The 17707-nt window shown below is 41.7% G+C and overlaps 1 protein-coding gene across 1 annotated transcript; it reads right to left on the reverse strand.

Moving 5' to 3' along the window:
- Positions 1 to 1703: 1703 nt before the first annotated feature.
- LOC105219999 (protein yellow) lies at positions 1704 to 12845 on the reverse strand. The gene is made up of 3 exons (XM_011196368.3): positions 11994 to 12845; positions 2381 to 3062; positions 1704 to 2322 (listed from the first exon to the last, which is right to left on the reverse strand). The coding sequence occupies exons 1-3, from the start codon at positions 12413 to 12415 to the stop codon at positions 1837 to 1839; spliced, it is 1590 nt and encodes a 529-aa protein (XP_011194670.1). The 5' UTR covers positions 12416 to 12845; the 3' UTR covers positions 1704 to 1836.
- Between the last annotated feature and the right edge of the window lie 4862 nt (positions 12846 to 17707).

The following is a 17707-nucleotide window of genomic DNA, read 5'->3' on the forward strand; positions in this document are numbered from 1 at the left end:
GAGTTAGGCGCAAAGAGTTTGGGATTATAGAGCATACCTGTTTACACCATACATTAATGGTTGCGAAAGCTTGCTACAGACTTGGGGGACTTTGAACTGTGTTTAGTAGTTATATTCTATTGTTATTAACAATATGGCGGCGAAGAACTGATAAGGAGCATGCATCAGCTTCTTTGTAGAATATGGTCGGAAGAATGCATGCCTGACGATTGGAATCTTAGTGTACTCTGCCCAAAACACAAAAAGGGAGACCCCATAATTTGCGCCAATTACCGTGGGATAAGTCTCCTCAATATCGCATATAAGGTTTTGTCGAGCGTACTGTGTGAAAGAGTAAAGCCCACCGCCAACTAACTGATTGGACCTTATCAGTGTGGCTTTAGAGCTGGAAAATCTACAATGGACCAGATATTCACCATGCGCCAAATCTTGGAAAAGACCCGAGAGAGAAGAATCACCATTTTTTTATCGATTTTAAAGCTGCCTTCGATAGCACGAAAAGGAGCTGCCTTTATGCCGCGATGTCTGAATTTGGTATCCCTGCAAAACTAATACGGCTATGTAAGCTGACGTTGAGCAACACCAAAAGCTCCGTCAGGATCGGGAAGGACCTCTCCGAGCCGTTCGATACCAAACGAGGCTTCAGACAGGGTGACTCACTATCGTGCGACTTCTTCAATCTATTGCTGGAAAAAATAATACGAGCTGCAGAACTAAATAGAGAGGGTACAATCTTCTACAAGAGTGTACAGCTCCTGGCGTATGCCGATGATATTGATATCATCGGAAGCAACAACCGCGCCGTTTGTTCTGCGTTTTTCAGACTAGATAAAGAAGCGAAGCGTATGGGTCTGGTGGTGAATGAGGACGAAATATCTCCTGTCATCAAACAAACAGTCAGCGCACTCGCGTCTTGGCTCCCACGTCACTGTTGACAGTCATAACTTTGAAGTTGTAGATAATTTCGTTTATCTGGGAACCAGCATTAACAGCAATAACAATGTCAGCCTTGAAATCCAACGCAGAATCACTCTTGCCAACAGGTGCTACTTTGGACTGAGTAGGCAATTGAAAAGTAAAGTCCTCTCTCGACGAACCAAAATCAAACTCTTTAAGTCGCTCATTATTCCCGTCCTGATGTATGGCGCTGAAGCGTGGACGATGACAACATCCAATGAGACGACTCTTGGGGTTTTAGAGAGAAAGGTTTTGCGCAAGATTTATGGTCCTCTAAACATTAGCAACGGCGAATACCGCAGACGATGGAACGATGAGCTTTACGATTTATACGACGACATTGACATAGTTCAGCGAATAAAAAGACAGCGGCTACGCTGGCTAGGTCATGTTGTACGGATGGAAGAAAACACTCCAGCTGTGAAAGTATTCGATGCAGTACCCGCTGGAGGAAGCCGCGGTGGAAAGACCAAGGGCAAAGTGACCTGGCTTCACTTGGTGTTTCCAGTTGGCGCCAAAAAGCAAAAAGGAGGAATGAGTGGCGCGCTCTGGTGGATTCGGCTATAATCGCTTAAAGCGGTTCCTACGCCAAATATATATATATATAGTCAGCAAGTGCAGGCTTTGAGCTCTCTAGCAAAAAACTCCACCTGTCCATAATCTGGGTAATTTTCCGAAACGAAAAGCAGACGAGTTGGCAAAACAAAAAAAAAATGAAATTGATCAGTTATAATAATGTTTGGCAGTCAATGTTTATCTTTAAACGATTTTATTTCAATATCTTTGATATGTAGGTTTTCATACATTGGTATTCAATTCTAACTCGTTTTTGTTTGCCATTCATTACCATTCTGTGGATTCAATAACATCATTGCAGCCTCAGTAACACTGTCCTTCCTGTAACTGCACTAGAACAGGGACGTTAGAGAGTGACTCTTGCACTTGTGTGTCGCATATTGTGCCTCGCACAATATCATCTACACCACCGCGCAAAATACGGAAATTCACTTTGCTGTAATCCAACTGCCCATACAAATAGATCGGCAGTTTATTGCTCATTACCCATACGCTTTGCTCTGGTTCTTGGTCTACTGTCAAATCGTTGGGAAATTGCACCAATGTTTGCCGTCTACCCAACAGCATAGCCAAATTGCCACGCGCATATGGCTTGGTTGTATCCCAACAACCAATATTATCGCGATGGACCTGTGTGTAAAACATTACACCATTGCGTGCGATACCAGCTGCCGATGATTGGCTGAGATATCCGCGATCACCAACTTCAACGAAGTATTTTGATAGTCTTTGCGCGCTTGCCGGCCATAGCTTTTCATCTCGCAACAGGTTGGTCGAAACAGCAAATTCCTGCAATTGTTAAATATAAAATAAGTTATTTGGTATTATAGAAGTATACTTTTTTTACCTTAAAACTAGCCATTGGATGGAAATATAATGTGCGCTCACTAGAGGAATGCGCTGTTTGAGTGGTTGGTGTCAGACTCATGCCAAAAACGCCATCCAACCACTGGAAATTTAAACCATAAACATTAAAATCGGATGCAATAGGGTTCGGATTAAAGTTATAGTTTGTTACACGCCAACTACGATTCTTAGACAAACTGTAGACGACAATACCGAAGCGCCAGACATCCGTTACATAAACGAAGGCATCTTCACACTGATTATCCTGCACATCAGCTAAAATATTTGAATGCAATGAATCTTCTTTGACTTGATCCGGTGGCAGCGTAAAGCTTACAACCATTTTATCGGTGGCCAAATCAAAAGCCACTATTTTAGGTTGACAAATCTGATTTAAATTATTAGTGGCATTCACTATGCCCGAATCAATAACCCATAGGCGTCCGCACGGGTCAATTGAGGAACGATACACTGATATAAGTTTAGCGCAGTCGGGTTGTTCGACATCGCTGTGAGCGCTCCAATCCGGATAGGGTCGTAAGGCAGGACTACGCTCCTTGGGCGGATACGGTAAATAGCTGAGACTTGCGGGTACGCCGTCCTTCCAACGGGGTGTGGTTATAAACATGCGTTCACCATAAACATCTATACCCAAAGGCAAATTATTTTCTGGCACAAACTCGCTAAGAAGATAATAAACATTTTTAGTATAAGGAGGTTGTTATATAAGCACAAAAATCAATTAAAAGTTGTTTTGTTATAAATAAAGTTGTGGTCCACTTGCGCTAGCACAGTTGGGCACAGTAACTTCGAATGACGACCAGAACCTGTGCACTAGCGAGGTCGAAAGCTCAAAGGTTGGTATTGAAAATGGGAGTAATCGGACCATTGTCATGCCCAAAATGGCGACAACCTATAAAGTTTCATAACTAAGCCATAAATAAAAGTAAAATTTGGTACACAGGATCGCATTAGGGAGGAGCACATTTGGATGTAGTTTTTTTAAGTGGGCTTGTCCCCGCCCCAAATATGTTTTTTGTATATATCTCGCAAACCAATGAAGCTATATAAACCAAGCATTCTGAAGTCATTTCTTTTAGCCACTTCCTTATACAGTCCAAATATGAAAGAAATCGGATACTAACCACGCCACCTCCCATACAAAGATTATGCTGAAAATTACTAAAAGTGAGTTAACTCACTAATGAAAAACGTCAGAAACACTAAATTTTGCATAAAAAATGGCAGATGGAAGCTGCACTCAGATTTTTTTACAAAATGAAAAATGGGCGTGGCGTCGCCCACTTATGGGTCAAAAACCATATCTCAGGAACTACTAGACTGATTTCAATGAAATTCGGTATATAACACTTTCTTGACACGGGTGGAATCGGGGCGAAATCGGTTCACAACCACGCCTACTTCTCATATAACTCAATTTCCAATTCTTCTGATTCGTTTACTTTATAATATATACATACATTAGGAACCAATGAATATAGCGGAATAAAACTATACTGTATTTGAGCTGTGACATCACTTGTAGACAAATTGTCAAAATCGGACTATAACTTTATAAGGCCCCGAATATCGAACAATGAGAACTCAGTGCCTAAGGGTTATTTTTCACCGAAAATATAGGTAAATCTCTCAGATATTTTAATGTAATTCTTGTAACACTTGGGAGTGGCCAGAAACGATTCTTCTCCACATGATTCAAGCAGCTCACGACTTCCGGTTTTAGACCAAGTATCCTCTGGGTAGCTAACAAACATCCGTTTAAAACCGAGCTAAAGTGAGAAGGCGATCGCGCTTTTATGGTTGTGCGTAGGGTTTGGGACCCACCACATAAAAACGAAGTACAAATGAAAAATCGACGAAAGCCTCGGATGAGACACCCCCTTTTGATGACGACCCCTGCAAACGTTTTAAGGATAATGATTTAAGTGCATGCACGTGGAATGTCCGGACCCTTAATTGGGAAGGTGACTCTGTCCAGCTGGTTGATGTCCTCATACGACTAAAGGCTGATATCACCGCCATCCAAGAAGTGCGATGGACAGGACAAGGACGGAAGAAGGTGGGTCTGTGTGACATCAACTACGGCGGCCATATAAAGGATCGCAAATTTGGTGTTGGATTTGTGGTGGCAGAGAGACTCCGTCGCCGAGTCCTGGCATTCACCCCGGTGGATGAACGTCTAGCCACAATCCGCATAAAAGCGAGGTTCTTCAACATATCGCTTATTTGCGCCCACGCCCCAACGGAAGAGAAAGAAAGAGGAAGAGATGTGACCAAAGATAATTTCTATAAGCGTCTAGAACGCACCTACGAGCACTGCCCCCGCCACGATGTCAAAATCGTGCTTGGCGATTTCAACGCTAGGGTGGGTAAAGAAGGTATCTTTGGCACAACAGTTGGAAAATTCAGCCTCCTTGACGAAACATCGCCAAACGGCCTGAGGCTGATCGAATTCGCTGGAGCCCGAAATATGGTCGTCTGTAGTACCAGATTCCAGCATAAGAAAATACATCAAGCTACTTGGCTGTCTCCTGATCGAAACAAGCGTAACCAAATCGATCACGTTGTGACGGAAGACATGTCTCCTGTGTTCTAGACGTGTGTACGCTCCGGGGACCAAATATAGACTCGGACCATTATCTGGTTGCAGCAAAGAACGCCCGTCAACAAACACAAGGAAGGTTCGACGTCGAAAAGCTGCAATCGCAACAGACAGCCACGAAATTCTCTACTCGACTTGCACTCCTGCTCTCTGAGAGCACTCATCAGCATCTCGGTATAAGGGAACTGTGGAACGGCATCTCAAACTCACTGCGTACCGCTGCAGCCGAAACAATTGGATTTCGGCAATGACAAAAAACAAGCTGGTACGATGAGGATTGCCGTCTCGCAGCGAAAACACAAAGGGATGGGATAGATACCGAGAGCTGAAGAGGGAAGCGAGACGCATCTGCAGACAAAAAAAGAAAGAGGCCGAAATGCGTGAGTACGAAGAGCTTGAGAAGCTGGCAGACAGAGGTAATGCTCGAAAATTTTATGAAAAAATTAAGCGACTTAACGAAGGTTTCAAGACCGGAGCATCCTCATGTAGAGACCAAAGTGGTAATCTGATAACCGATATCCAGGGCATACTGGGATTATGGAGGGAACACTTCTCCGACCTGCTGAATGGCGGTGAAAGTACAACACCAGGAGTTGGCGAAACCGATACTTAAGCCCACCGTCAACAAACTGATTGGACCTTATCAGTGTGGTTTTAGACCTGGAAAGGCCACCATGGACCAGATATTCACCATGCGCCAAATCTTGGAGAAGACCTGTGAAAAGAGGATCGACACACACCACCTTTTTGTCGATTTCAAAGCTGCTTTCGACAGCACGAAGCACGAAAAGGAGCTGCCTTTGATGATGTTGATATCATCGGAAGCAACAACCGCGCCGTTTGTTCTGCTTTTTCACGCATGGATAAGGAGGTGAAGCGAATGGGTCTGGAGGTGAATGAGGACAAGACGAAATATCTCCTGTCATCAAGCAAACAGTCGGCGTATTCGCGTCTTGGCTCCCACGTCACTGTTGACAGTCATAACTTCGAGGTCGTAGATAATTTCGTATACCTGGGAACCAGCATCAACAACACGAACAATGTCAGCCTCGAAATCCAGCGCAGAATAACTCTTGCCAACAGGTGCTACTTTGGACTGAGTAGGCAATTGAACAGTAAAGTCCTCTCTCGACGAACCAAAATCAAGCTCTACAAGTCGCTTATCATTCCCGTCCTGCTTTATGGTGCAGAAGCTTGGACGATGTCAACATCAGATGAGACGACACTAGGAGTTTTCGAGAGGAAAATTTTGCGAAAGATTTATGGTCCTAAGAACATTGGCAACGGCGAATACCGCAGACGATGGAACGATGAGCTGTACGAGTTATACGACGACATTTACAAAGTTCAGCGAATAAAAAGACAGCGGCTACGCTGGCTAGGTCATGTTGTCCGAATGGACGAAAACACTCCAGCCCTGAAAGTGTTCGATGCGGTACCCGCCGGAGGAAGCCGAGGAAGGGGAAGGCCTCCACTCCGTTGGAGGGAACAGGTGGAGAGCGACCTGGTTACACTTGGATCTCCAACTGGCGCCGAACTGCGAAGGAGAGAGAGAGGTGGCGCACTATCGTCGATTAGGCTATAACCGGCTAAACGGTTGCAACGCCAATCACATACATACAACTCCATATCTAACTCTTATATTTCTTGGTGACACAAACAACCGTTAGGTGAACAAAATTATAATACTCTGTGCAACAGGTTGCGAGAGTATAAAAACCTAGTGGGGTTGCACTCCGGGAGTGCAGGCAGAAGTGAAAACTTGAACTTATGGCGCGTTGGTCACTTTTTTGGGTGAGCATTTTTAGGTGCGCTCGCGACATGAGAAATTGTACATAAAAAATCAAGTTTATCAAAGCAATGTGGGCACTTTTTGAATGGACATGAAGTATAATAATATAGAAACTATATTCGAAGGAACTGGTTTTATTTAAATGAATAAAGTGCTGAACACAAAGACGACGACACGACATGACGTAGCGACGGCTGATCACAAATGTCGCTTTGAAGCCAGCGTCTTGTACATTATGAAGCCGGCAGCGACATATCAAACAGCAATTTCATTGTTGCCGTACTAACATCTTTCACTTCAATAAAATTTACATATTTAGTTTAAAGTGAAATTATTTACGCAAACAATGTAAAAATTGGCGATTTATTTGTTTTAAATAATCGATTGTTATTATAAATGCTATATCAAAGCTATTTTACGTTTCTGCTTGCAAAATAACGTCATACTTTTGAGAACTTTGAATAATTTTACATTTCACATGTTAGTGGCAGCTCTACAGCGGCCATTGTCGTCGGCAAAATTAGAAACATTTCTAATTTGGCGACAACGACAACTACAAGCCTGTTGTCGCTTAGTCGTGCTGTTGTCAAAAAATCTGTGCCCATAAGAACGCGTGTACTTTAATATTTGACAGATGTCGCTCGTCGCTTGTCGTCTTCTATGTGTTCAGCATTTAAATATTAGTAAATAGTAAATACAAAATTTATCAATTCTCATCCATAATTTCAACAACTCTTACATCATCATTATCAGCATTTTCATCATTAGTATCAGGATTTTCATCAAATTCAAAATTTCGGGTTTTCCTACTTTTCCGACTTTCCCATAATTTTTAGCGATTTTTCGACCATCGAATCACGTCACTAGTGAAATTCTCTAATAAAATGAGTATATTTTCGATTTTTCAGGTTTTCCTACTTTTCCGGCTTTCCGATAATTTTTAATTCTTAGCTGAAATGAGCACAGAGTTAATTTTCCTAATTTCCCAAAATTTCGAGATTTTCTGTAATTTTGTAAAAATTTATCAACTTTAAACTTTAAATGCAGCGCCTTTTTAAACGCTAGCGCCAAACTTGCATTCTTGTAATGTAACTGTTGGTAAAACAGGAAGTTGTCTCCTTAGCCGAAGAAAGAGACATATACAAAATATAGTAACACTGTAGTATACAAAAGCACTACAACAATGCTTTTATTAATTCTTTTAACACTTTAGATTTGTTTTTTTAGCACAATACCATAGCAGTAACACAAGTCAAATGAAATATTTAAATAAATAAATTTTCCGTTTAATATTCATTTATAAAATAAATATAAACAAGTAAGGAAGGGCTAAGTTCGGATGTAACCGAACATTTTATACTCTCGCAATTTATTTATTTAATTTCAATAATATAACACAAAATTTGACCCAAATATTCGTCATATATATGGTATAAAGTCCATTGAAAGTTGGAAACTTCGAACATTTTATACTCTCGCAATTTATTTATTTAATTTCATTAATATAACACACAATTTGACCCAAATATTCGTCATATATATGGTATAAAGTCCATTGAAAGTTGGAAACTCTAATATTAGGTTAGAAGCACCGAGGTCCTCATGTACGATATATAGGGGCCTTGAAAACCTATGGTCCGATTTCGGCGATTTTTAGAAAGGGGCTGCCACACTAAAAATGCATTATTTAATCAAAATTCTGTTCCGATATCTTCACTAGTGCTTAATTTATATATTGTAAAGTAAACCATTCAGATCGACTTCAAAGTTCTGGTATATAGGAAGTAGGCGTGGTTGTGGTCCGATTTGGACTATTTTCACAACATATCATTGGGATGCCAGGAAAGTATTACAAACCAAAACCACGCCCATTACCATTTTGAGTGCAGGTCTTCTGGACGTTCTTTATAATGAAATTTAAGGTTTCTGTTGGATTTCATTACTGAATTAAAGCACTTTTAGTAGTTTTCAACGTAACCTTTGCATGAGAGATGGGCGTGGTTATAATCCGTTTTTATCCATTTGTACTATATAAATAAATGCCTAAAACAAAGGACCCCTGAGAGTTTCGTTGATATAGATTAATGGCTTAGTCATAGCTCTTTATGTGTTTTCGGTTGTCGCCATTTTGTGGGCGTGGCAGTGAACCGATTCCGCCCATCTTCGAACTTAACCTTCTTATGGTCCCAAGGAACACGTGTGCCAAGTTTCATTAAGATATCTCAATTTTTACTCAAGTTACAGCTTGCACGGACGGACAGACGGACGGACAGACAGACATCCGGATTTGAACTGTACTCGTCACCCTGATCACTTTGGTATATATAACCTTATATCTAACTCGTTTAGTTTTAGGACTTACAAACAACCGTTATGTGGACAAAACTATAATACTCTCTTAGCAACTTTTGTTGCGAGAGTATAAAAACTCTCAATCTCGTCTGTCGCGAGAGCGCGTATAGTATACATATATTATAAGAATACACGAGGAATATATCTATGTAAAATGTCATCTGTCGCGAGAACGGCTGAAAATGCTCACCCACAAAAGTGCCCAACGTGTTATATGTGTTTGATTATGAGTGACAAACTATTGACTGAAATTCATATGCCAGTGCCAAATCGTCAAATCAGAAATGTACTGAACCGAACATTGAAATGTGAGCGAGCATACGACAGAATAACTTTGGAGCAACAAGTATCAAGAAATGTTCAATTAATTCCATTATTTAATGAGCAGCAAAAGAGTGCCTATGATGAATTGATGATGGCTGTCAATGATGGAAGCAGTGGACTATTTTTTCTTGATACGCCCGGCGGACTAAAAAAACGTTACTGATATCGATTATTTTGGCAACAATACGATCTCAAAATGGCATTGCGTTGGTTCTCGCATCTACTTGAATTGCTGCAAGTTGGAAGAACGGCACATTCATCACTGAAGCATCCGTTAAACATGCAAATCAATGTTTGCAACGCAATCAGTTATGGCAAAATGTTGAAGAATTGTAAACAGATAGTATGAGATGAGTTCAATTCTCTAGGACCACTTGACAGAACACTGAAAGTTCTGTGGAATAATAAACGTCGCTTTGGTGGCGTAATGCTCCTGTTATCAGGCGATTTTTCACTTCTGTTATTTCGAAATCAACAGCGGCGAATGAATTAAACACACGTTTCACCGCAGAAGAATTGCTAAGAATTGGAAATGACCAAATTTCGGTTGATGCTTCCAATGGTTTGATATCAATTCCACCTGCCATTTGTCAATTAATTCATTTCAACCAAAGATGAACTCATCACAAATGTTTATCCGAACATTGTCCAAAATTCATTTTATTCATAAATATTTTCAACACAATATAAATAACATCTTGGCGTCCCACGGCATTCCATGATAAACACGTCCACTTTCCGCATACCACCATATTCAAAACCACCTGATTCGTTTACTTTACAATATATACCTCAAGAACTTATGGAGATACTGGAACGACACAGCATTTGTAATGTGACATCGCCTATACAAAAATGGATGAAATCAAACTATAACTTTTAAGGCCGCAGATTGAACATGAGGACCTCAGTGTTTGAGTCTAATTTAACGAAAATTTTGGAAAATCTCTTAGATATCCTAAAGAAATTCATAGGAGATGTGTTTCTTATAATACTGTGCCTCTCTGCCAAAAATAGTCAAAATCAAGCCAATATTTCCTCACATTCCCATATACTTCAAATATGGGGCTTCAAACTTCCGTTGGTCTTTATACCGTTTATCTCGGTTAATATTTGAGACATAATTAAATCAGCGCAATAAGACGTAAAATATTTGATCTTTGTAATGTAGTTTGGTGGCAAAAATAGTTAAAATCGATCCAGGAAATGCCGCATCTTTCATATACCAGATGTGATGATTTTCGTTATTCTAGTTGACATTATACTGAATAAAACGGCCAGTATCTGAATTATCTTAATCAGTATGCACTGCACTGCGGAACCGTCCCCTAGAGGCTTCTTCTCTACACATGTACCTACGAGGGATATGTGGGTGGGTAGAAGTCAATGGAGGAAAAGTGCAGTCAGCTTTTTCACGGATGGATCGAAGCTTAGGGGAAAGGTGGGAGGGGGAGTTTCCTGCAGAAAGCTTTCTATCAATACCAGCTTTAGGCTACCTGACCACTGTAGTGTCTTCCAAGCAGAGGTCGCTGCGATCAAAGTAGCAGTGGACGCACTGCTTCGTATGGTGACCTCTTTTAGAGAGGTATGTATTCACTCCGACAGCAGGGCGGCAATACTGACATTGGAATCGATGACGGTACGCTCTCTGCTAGTTAAGGAGTGTCTTAGATCCTTATCAATAGCTTTCAGCTATTTTGCAATCCGACTAGTGTGGGTACCCGGTCACCGCGGGATCGCTGGTAACTGCATAGCGGACAAGCTTGCATGGGAGGGTACCCTAGCTACATTGACGTCGGAATGGGAGTGCATTGGTAGTCCATGGTCCACCTGCGCAAGAGCGCTGGACATGCAGACTACGCATGAGCTCGTCAAGCGCTGGTCAACTACCAGTACTTGTGCAGTGGCGAGGTCCTTTTGGCCCGCTGTGGAGAGTAAGCGGTCCTTTCAACTGCTTTCTCTGGGCAAGGTCCATCTCAGCGCAATCATAGGGGTACTTACTGGACATTGTCCAATGGGTACCCATGCGGTTAGACTTGGGATCGTGGCAGATGCTAGTTGCCAAAGCTGTATGGAGGAAGGCGAGATGGAATCATCTAAGCATTTCCTACTGCACTGTCCAGCTTTTGCCAGACTGAGGTTGAAACACCTCCGAAAGCCCTTTTTCGACGATCCTAGCGAATTGGCTAGAATCGATATTACCAGTCTTAAGAAATTTATAACGGATTCCAAGCGGTTTGCTGAATCTTAAAGGTCTTTGATCCACGGGGAGTTTTATTGGTACCACAATGGACAGCGCCAGGCTGTCTAAGTGAGATCTTTCTGTCTTGCAGAGATCTGCCTACAAACCTAACCTAACCTAACCTATGCCCTGGTTTAGAGACAAAAAGAAATAAAATAAGGCCGGTCATTGCCCTAACACCAATATGCACAATATATTAATATTCGACATTTCGATTGAATTTAAAACGTTTTTATTTCGATAACCACAATAATTGTGTACTACACTGCCATGAAACTCACCGTTTTGCGATGGCTCGTTGACGTTGTGCATAGGTCGGATATTCGAAATCTAAATACTTCCACTCGTTCACAACCTGGAACGGTTTACTACCATCCGCTTCGGTTGGCGGCTCAACGACGTCATTTCCGGCAAAAGCTGCACTAATATCGCCACCGCTGGGCAATGGCACATTTTCATAGAACCGACGCGATTTGTGTTGTGTATAGTCCAGTGGGATTTGTGGCGCTGTTGGCGTTACAATTAGCGAAGGAATGTTTTGTACACCAGCGAGCAGTTTTACCCCATTATTACCAGCAGTAGCAGATTGAATGCTGGTATTGATAGGAAATGGCGTATATCGGCGCGTTTCCGTGGCCGCTATCTCAGTCAAAATCAGCGCAATAAGACATACTGCTATCAGAAAACGTAAATGAGCAACCATTTAGACACACAACAAATGATATTTGATTGAAACAGTTAGATAGCTGGCAAAATTAGCACTCCGTCTCTTGCGCAGGCTGAAACGCGTTTGACCATCGTTGCGTTGGTTAAGTTTAAAGCTATTGATTGTTACAGCTAAGCTCAATTCACCCATTTTTGGTACAAGGCAAAATAATACATTTAGTGTAACTTTCAATTTTCGCCAAATAATCCAAAGTAAAGCCAATGAGCGAAACGAGTGCAAAAACACAAATAATTGTATAAAAAAATCAATTAACTGGTCCGGTTATGACTTATGGTGAATTCATTACGTCACATTGCTGCTTTAATACAAAGAAGTACATAGTATAGCACATAGAGTACATATCTATTCATACTTTCATAAAGCATGTACTTTTGTGCAGTTGTTGATAATCTACAATTATACAAATCTATACTCACATATTTTTGTACCTGTTTACATACGCATGACTTAAAGACATAATTATGCACACACTCACCTGCTGATAGATATTTCTTAATAATGATAAATGAAATATTTTTTGTGTATACGGTAATCAACAATCACCCGCAACTATGTACACCTTAGTGTGTTACGTTTAGAAGTTTGAGTGTATTAAACCTTATATATAATCAGGTGAAAATATTTCCGCACAAGAAATTTCATACTCTATTTTACAACTCTTACCGAATTACCGATAAAAATGTTTTTTTTTATAAGAATTTAAGGCCTAAATTATGGCAAAACATCTATTTTTTTTTAGAAGCCACCATTTTGTAAAAAAATGTTTTGCGGATTCCCTTTATTAGTTACAAGATTATACATTCCTTTTACGAAATCCATTTGCTTCGAACTGCTATAACAGGTTCGAAATCTGTTATTTTTACAAATAAAAAATTATTCGATACTCTTCAAAGATACCATAATATGTGTAAAAATTCTTAGAATAATAAATTTAGCAGCTATCTCAGGAAAAATGTTTGAAAAACTTAATTTTTTAGGGCTTCTAACTAGATGTAACCCCAAGGCATTCAGATAAATTTCTGAAATAATAATCCCATGTGGCCATCAGTAGAATACATAATCCATATTAATATTATAAATGCGAAAGTAACTCTGTCTGTCTGTTACTCTTTCACGCCTTAATGGCTGAACGGATTTTGGTAATATTTGGTATGGTGATAGATGATAACCTAGAAATGGTTATAAGCTATAAATAATCACGTCATCGTTCTTAAGGGGTAGGCAGTAGGCAGATAACGAATTGAGTTAGTGATTCTTAGTCATGTTTGTTGGAACTTTTGCTCTTTCACGTCTAAACGGCTGAACGGATTTTGATGAAATTTAGTAAGGTAATAGATGGTTACCTAAAAACGGAAAGAAGATCAAAATGATCACGTGATCGTACTTAGGGGGTAGAAAGTAGGCAGAAAACTGAATTGAGTTAGTGATTTTTTTATGGTTTTTGCTGGGAGTTTTGCTCTGTCATGTTCCGGACGAAGTCGCGGGTAAAAGCTAGTATGCATATAAACTTGAATTCATTTGAAAGAGCGTAATTTAAAAGGTTACCTTTTTATTGAAGACTATGTGCCGGGTTGAGGGAGGATGGGATAATGTGTAGCAGTTCACGTAAGTGAAGAAAGTTTTTTATTGTCATTCACTTGGGAGTGGCCAGAAACGATTCTTCTCCACATGATTCAAGCAGCTCACGACTTCCGGTTTTAGACCAAGTATCCTCTGGGTAGCTAACAAACATCAGTTTGAAGGCGATCCCGCTGCGTAGGGCTTGGGGCCCACCACATAAAAACGAAGTACCAATGAAAAATCGAAAAAGAAAGCCTCGGATGAGAAACCCCCCTTTTGATGACGACCACTGCAAACGTTTTAAGGATAATGATTTAAGGGCATGCACCTGGAATGTCCGGACCCTTAATTGGGAAGGTGCCTCTGCCCAGCTGGTTGATGTTCTCATACGACTAAAGAAGTGCGATGAACAACTCCCACAGCAGCCGGTTCTACGCACCGGAGTTGACCCGGATTTTATCCGGTCAAGGGCTGCCCTTTCGGCGATCTAACCCTGTTTGCATCGATTAGTTTTAAGTTTAGTTGTACGTCATTGGAGCAACGCCTTGCAGCAGGGTTGCTCCATATCCTCTTACTCCGGGCTGGCATCGAGTCCAACCCAGGGCCTGAGGTATTTTTCTGCTGCGTATGCGCTAAAAGGCTCCATCCAAATTCCACCTCGGTTAGGTGCAACACATGCAATGGATGGAGCCATTTTAAGACCTGTTCAGGCCTTAAGGCCCATAGGGAGTGGACCACACTTATGTGGCCCCTTGCTCTCAACGCAATACTGCGACTGTTGCCTCTACGGCAGTGCAACCTGCACCCAGTTCGCGCAACTCGCCGCCACCCTCAGGGAGTGGCCAACTTAGGGCCCTTACGGCCCCGAGGAGCTCAAGTGGACAGCATGACTTCCAGTCTGACCAATCTGATTTTATGAGTCGGGAAGGCATATCAATAGCTGCAGTCCAAGAAACCAAGTTAAACAGCCACTCAGACCTTCTGAGTTGTGCAGGTTTCAACTTTTTACGTAAAGATCGCGAGCGAGATAGTGGTGGTGGCCTAGCATTCATATTACACAACACCGTGCAATATCGTCTTATCGAAGGTGACATCGACAGCAGGGACTCTATCCTAGAATGTCAGGGTATAGCTGTCCGGTCAGGCGATGTCGAGCTCGAAATATTTAATATAATGATAATTATATATGAATGGGATGGAGCTGGCAGAACAGATAGACGATTCGACATTCTGCACAATGAATAACGAAGCTCCCACCAGAATTATGAGCACCTGCAGCAGCTCGCCAGACATCACAATTGCTAGCGGTGGTCTGATAAACAGCATAACATGGTGACCTATGCTAACTCTTGCATCAGACCACCTGCCCATAATTATCTCGATTGAGAAACCTCCTGACTTTATTTCCGCGGACAACCGCACTTATGTTAACTTTAATAAAGCTAACTGGGACGGCTTCACGGAATTCACCGGGAATGCCTTCGCCGCTCTTCCCATTCCTACGGACGTCAATTCCGCAAGGTGATCACCGATGCTACTGCTCGTTTCATACCAGCCGGAAGAATTGCTAACATGCGCCCTAATTTCCCGGCTGAAGCGGCAGTTTTAGCTAATGAGCGTGACTCCTTACGCCAGGTCGATCCCTGTGATCCCCGCATAAGGGATCTCAATTTGGAGATTCGACAACTGGTAAATAACTATAAGCGGACGAAATGGGTAGAGCACTTGAAGTCCTGTAATCTTTCCACTTGCTTGAGCAAGCTCTGATCAACCGTCAAATCCCTGTCAAACCCGAGGAGACATGACGACCGAGTTGAAATTCAATGCGGTAGCCATGTCTTCTCGGTCCTCAGTATTGTTCGTCGAGAGAGGACTTTACTTTTCAATTGCCTACTTAGTCCATAGTAGCACCTGTTGGCAAGAGTGATTCTGCGTTGGATTTCCAGGCTGACATTGTTATTGCTGTTAATGCTGGTTCCCAGGTAGACGAAATTATCTACAACTTCAAAGTTATGACTGTCAACAGTGACGTGGGAGCCAAGACGCGAGGGCGCCGACTGTTTGCTCGATTGCAGGAGATATTTCGTCTTGTCCTCATTCACATCCAGACCCATTCGCTGCGCCTCCTTATTCATGCGGGAAAAAGCAGAACAAACGGCGCGGTTGTTGCTTCTGATGATATCAATATCATCGGCGTACGTCAGCAGCTGTACACTCTTGTAGAAGATTCTACCTCTATTCATGGGCAACGGCGAATACCGCAGGCGATGGAACGATGAGCTGTACGCGTTATACGACGACATTGACATAGTTCAGCGAATAAAAAGACAGCGGCTACGCTGACTACGAAAACACTCCAGCTCTGAAAGTGTTCGATGCAGTACCCGCCGGAGGAAGCCGAGGAAGAGGAAGACTTCCACTCCGTTGGAGGGAACAGGTGGAGAGCGACCTGGTTACACTTGGAATCTCCAACTGGCGCCGAACTGCGAAGGAAAGAGAGTAGTGGCGCGCTCTCATCGGTTGTGGCTATAACCGGCTAAACGGTTGAAAGCCAATCACATACATACATGTGCCGGGTTGAGACGGCGGGCGGCATACGTTCATATGAATTTCGAGCAAGGTTTGCCGCCAAAGTTTCTGTTTCTGTAAGCTGTCATTAGATCTTCAAATTAACATAACTCCGTTTCCCTAATAAACAAACTTGGATGAACGATTATGAGTAGTGAGCAAGCAAGCTCGCTGACGTCGTTACTTAATGACTGCAAGTGGCAGCATAATTGACTGCCGTATCAGCAACAAAATAATGTGTTAACTAGACAACTAAACGACACAGACTTAAACGACACTAAATCATCTAATATAAAGCAAAAAAATGGAAAATCAAAATCAATCCTTTGCATGATGACAGAAGATACTTCATCTTGCTATCATTCACTATAATACCCATTTGTTTCGTTTTTTTTTAGGCTTGGAAAAGCTGCTCACACGGTCCTGTTGTTGTAGCCGACAATGTCGATATCATCTCATACGCCAATAACTGGTGACTCTTGAAAAATATAGTGCCAGTACGGTCTCCAGCGTGAATTATCTTCTCAAGCATTTTGTTGAAGAAATCGCTCGATAGGGGGTCTCTTTTTCTGAAACCTCGTATGATATCCAACGACTCGGAGAGTTAACTTTCTATCTTTGGTATTGCTTAACGTCAGTTTACAAAGCCGTATCAGTTTTGCGGGGATTCTAAATTCAGATATAAAGGCATAGAGGCAGCTCCTTTATGTGCTATTGAAGGCAGCTTTAAAGCCAGCTACAAATAGATGGTGTGTGTCGATCCTCTTTTCACGGGTCTTCTCCAAGATTTGGCGCATGGTGAATATCTGGTCAATGGTGGACTTTCCCGGTCTAAAGCCACATTGATAAGTTCCAATTAGTTCGTTGACGATGGGCTTTAGTCTTTTATACTGTACGGAACCTACAAGAAGATATTACAAGTATAAAGGAAAATCAGAATAATAACCCCAAAAATACGAAATGGAGAAACGCGTAGCTCGTGGAGGTGGGGTTGGACGTTTCTGTCAATCGGATCAATCAAATCGGGGCCCAGGGTTTCAATGCAAAGGGTTCATATGAAGAATTATTGAAGGACAATTTTTAAACTAATATACAGAGGTAGTCAAAATTATTTACACATCGAACGTTTTTTACAAATCT

This window comes from Zeugodacus cucurbitae, chromosome X (genome assembly GCF_028554725.1).
Source record: "Zeugodacus cucurbitae isolate PBARC_wt_2022May chromosome X, idZeuCucr1.2, whole genome shotgun sequence".
NCBI classification, from domain to species: domain Eukaryota; kingdom Metazoa; phylum Arthropoda; class Insecta; order Diptera; family Tephritidae; genus Zeugodacus; species Zeugodacus cucurbitae.

Bases quoted from the DNA above. Each gene is read 5' to 3' on its own strand.
- LOC105219999 (XM_011196368.3), bottom strand. From the start codon at position 12,415: ATGGTTGCTCATTTACGTTTTCTGATAGCAGTATGTCTTATTGCGCTG. The intron at 3,063-11,993 runs GTGAGTTTCATG...TTATCTTCTTAG, and splicing joins CAACGAGCCATCGCAAAACG to CGAGTTTGTGCCAGAAAATA. The intron at 2,323-2,380 runs GTAAAAAAAGTA...TAACAATTGCAG, and splicing joins ATCCAATGGCTAGTTTTAAG to GAATTTGCTGTTTCGACCAA.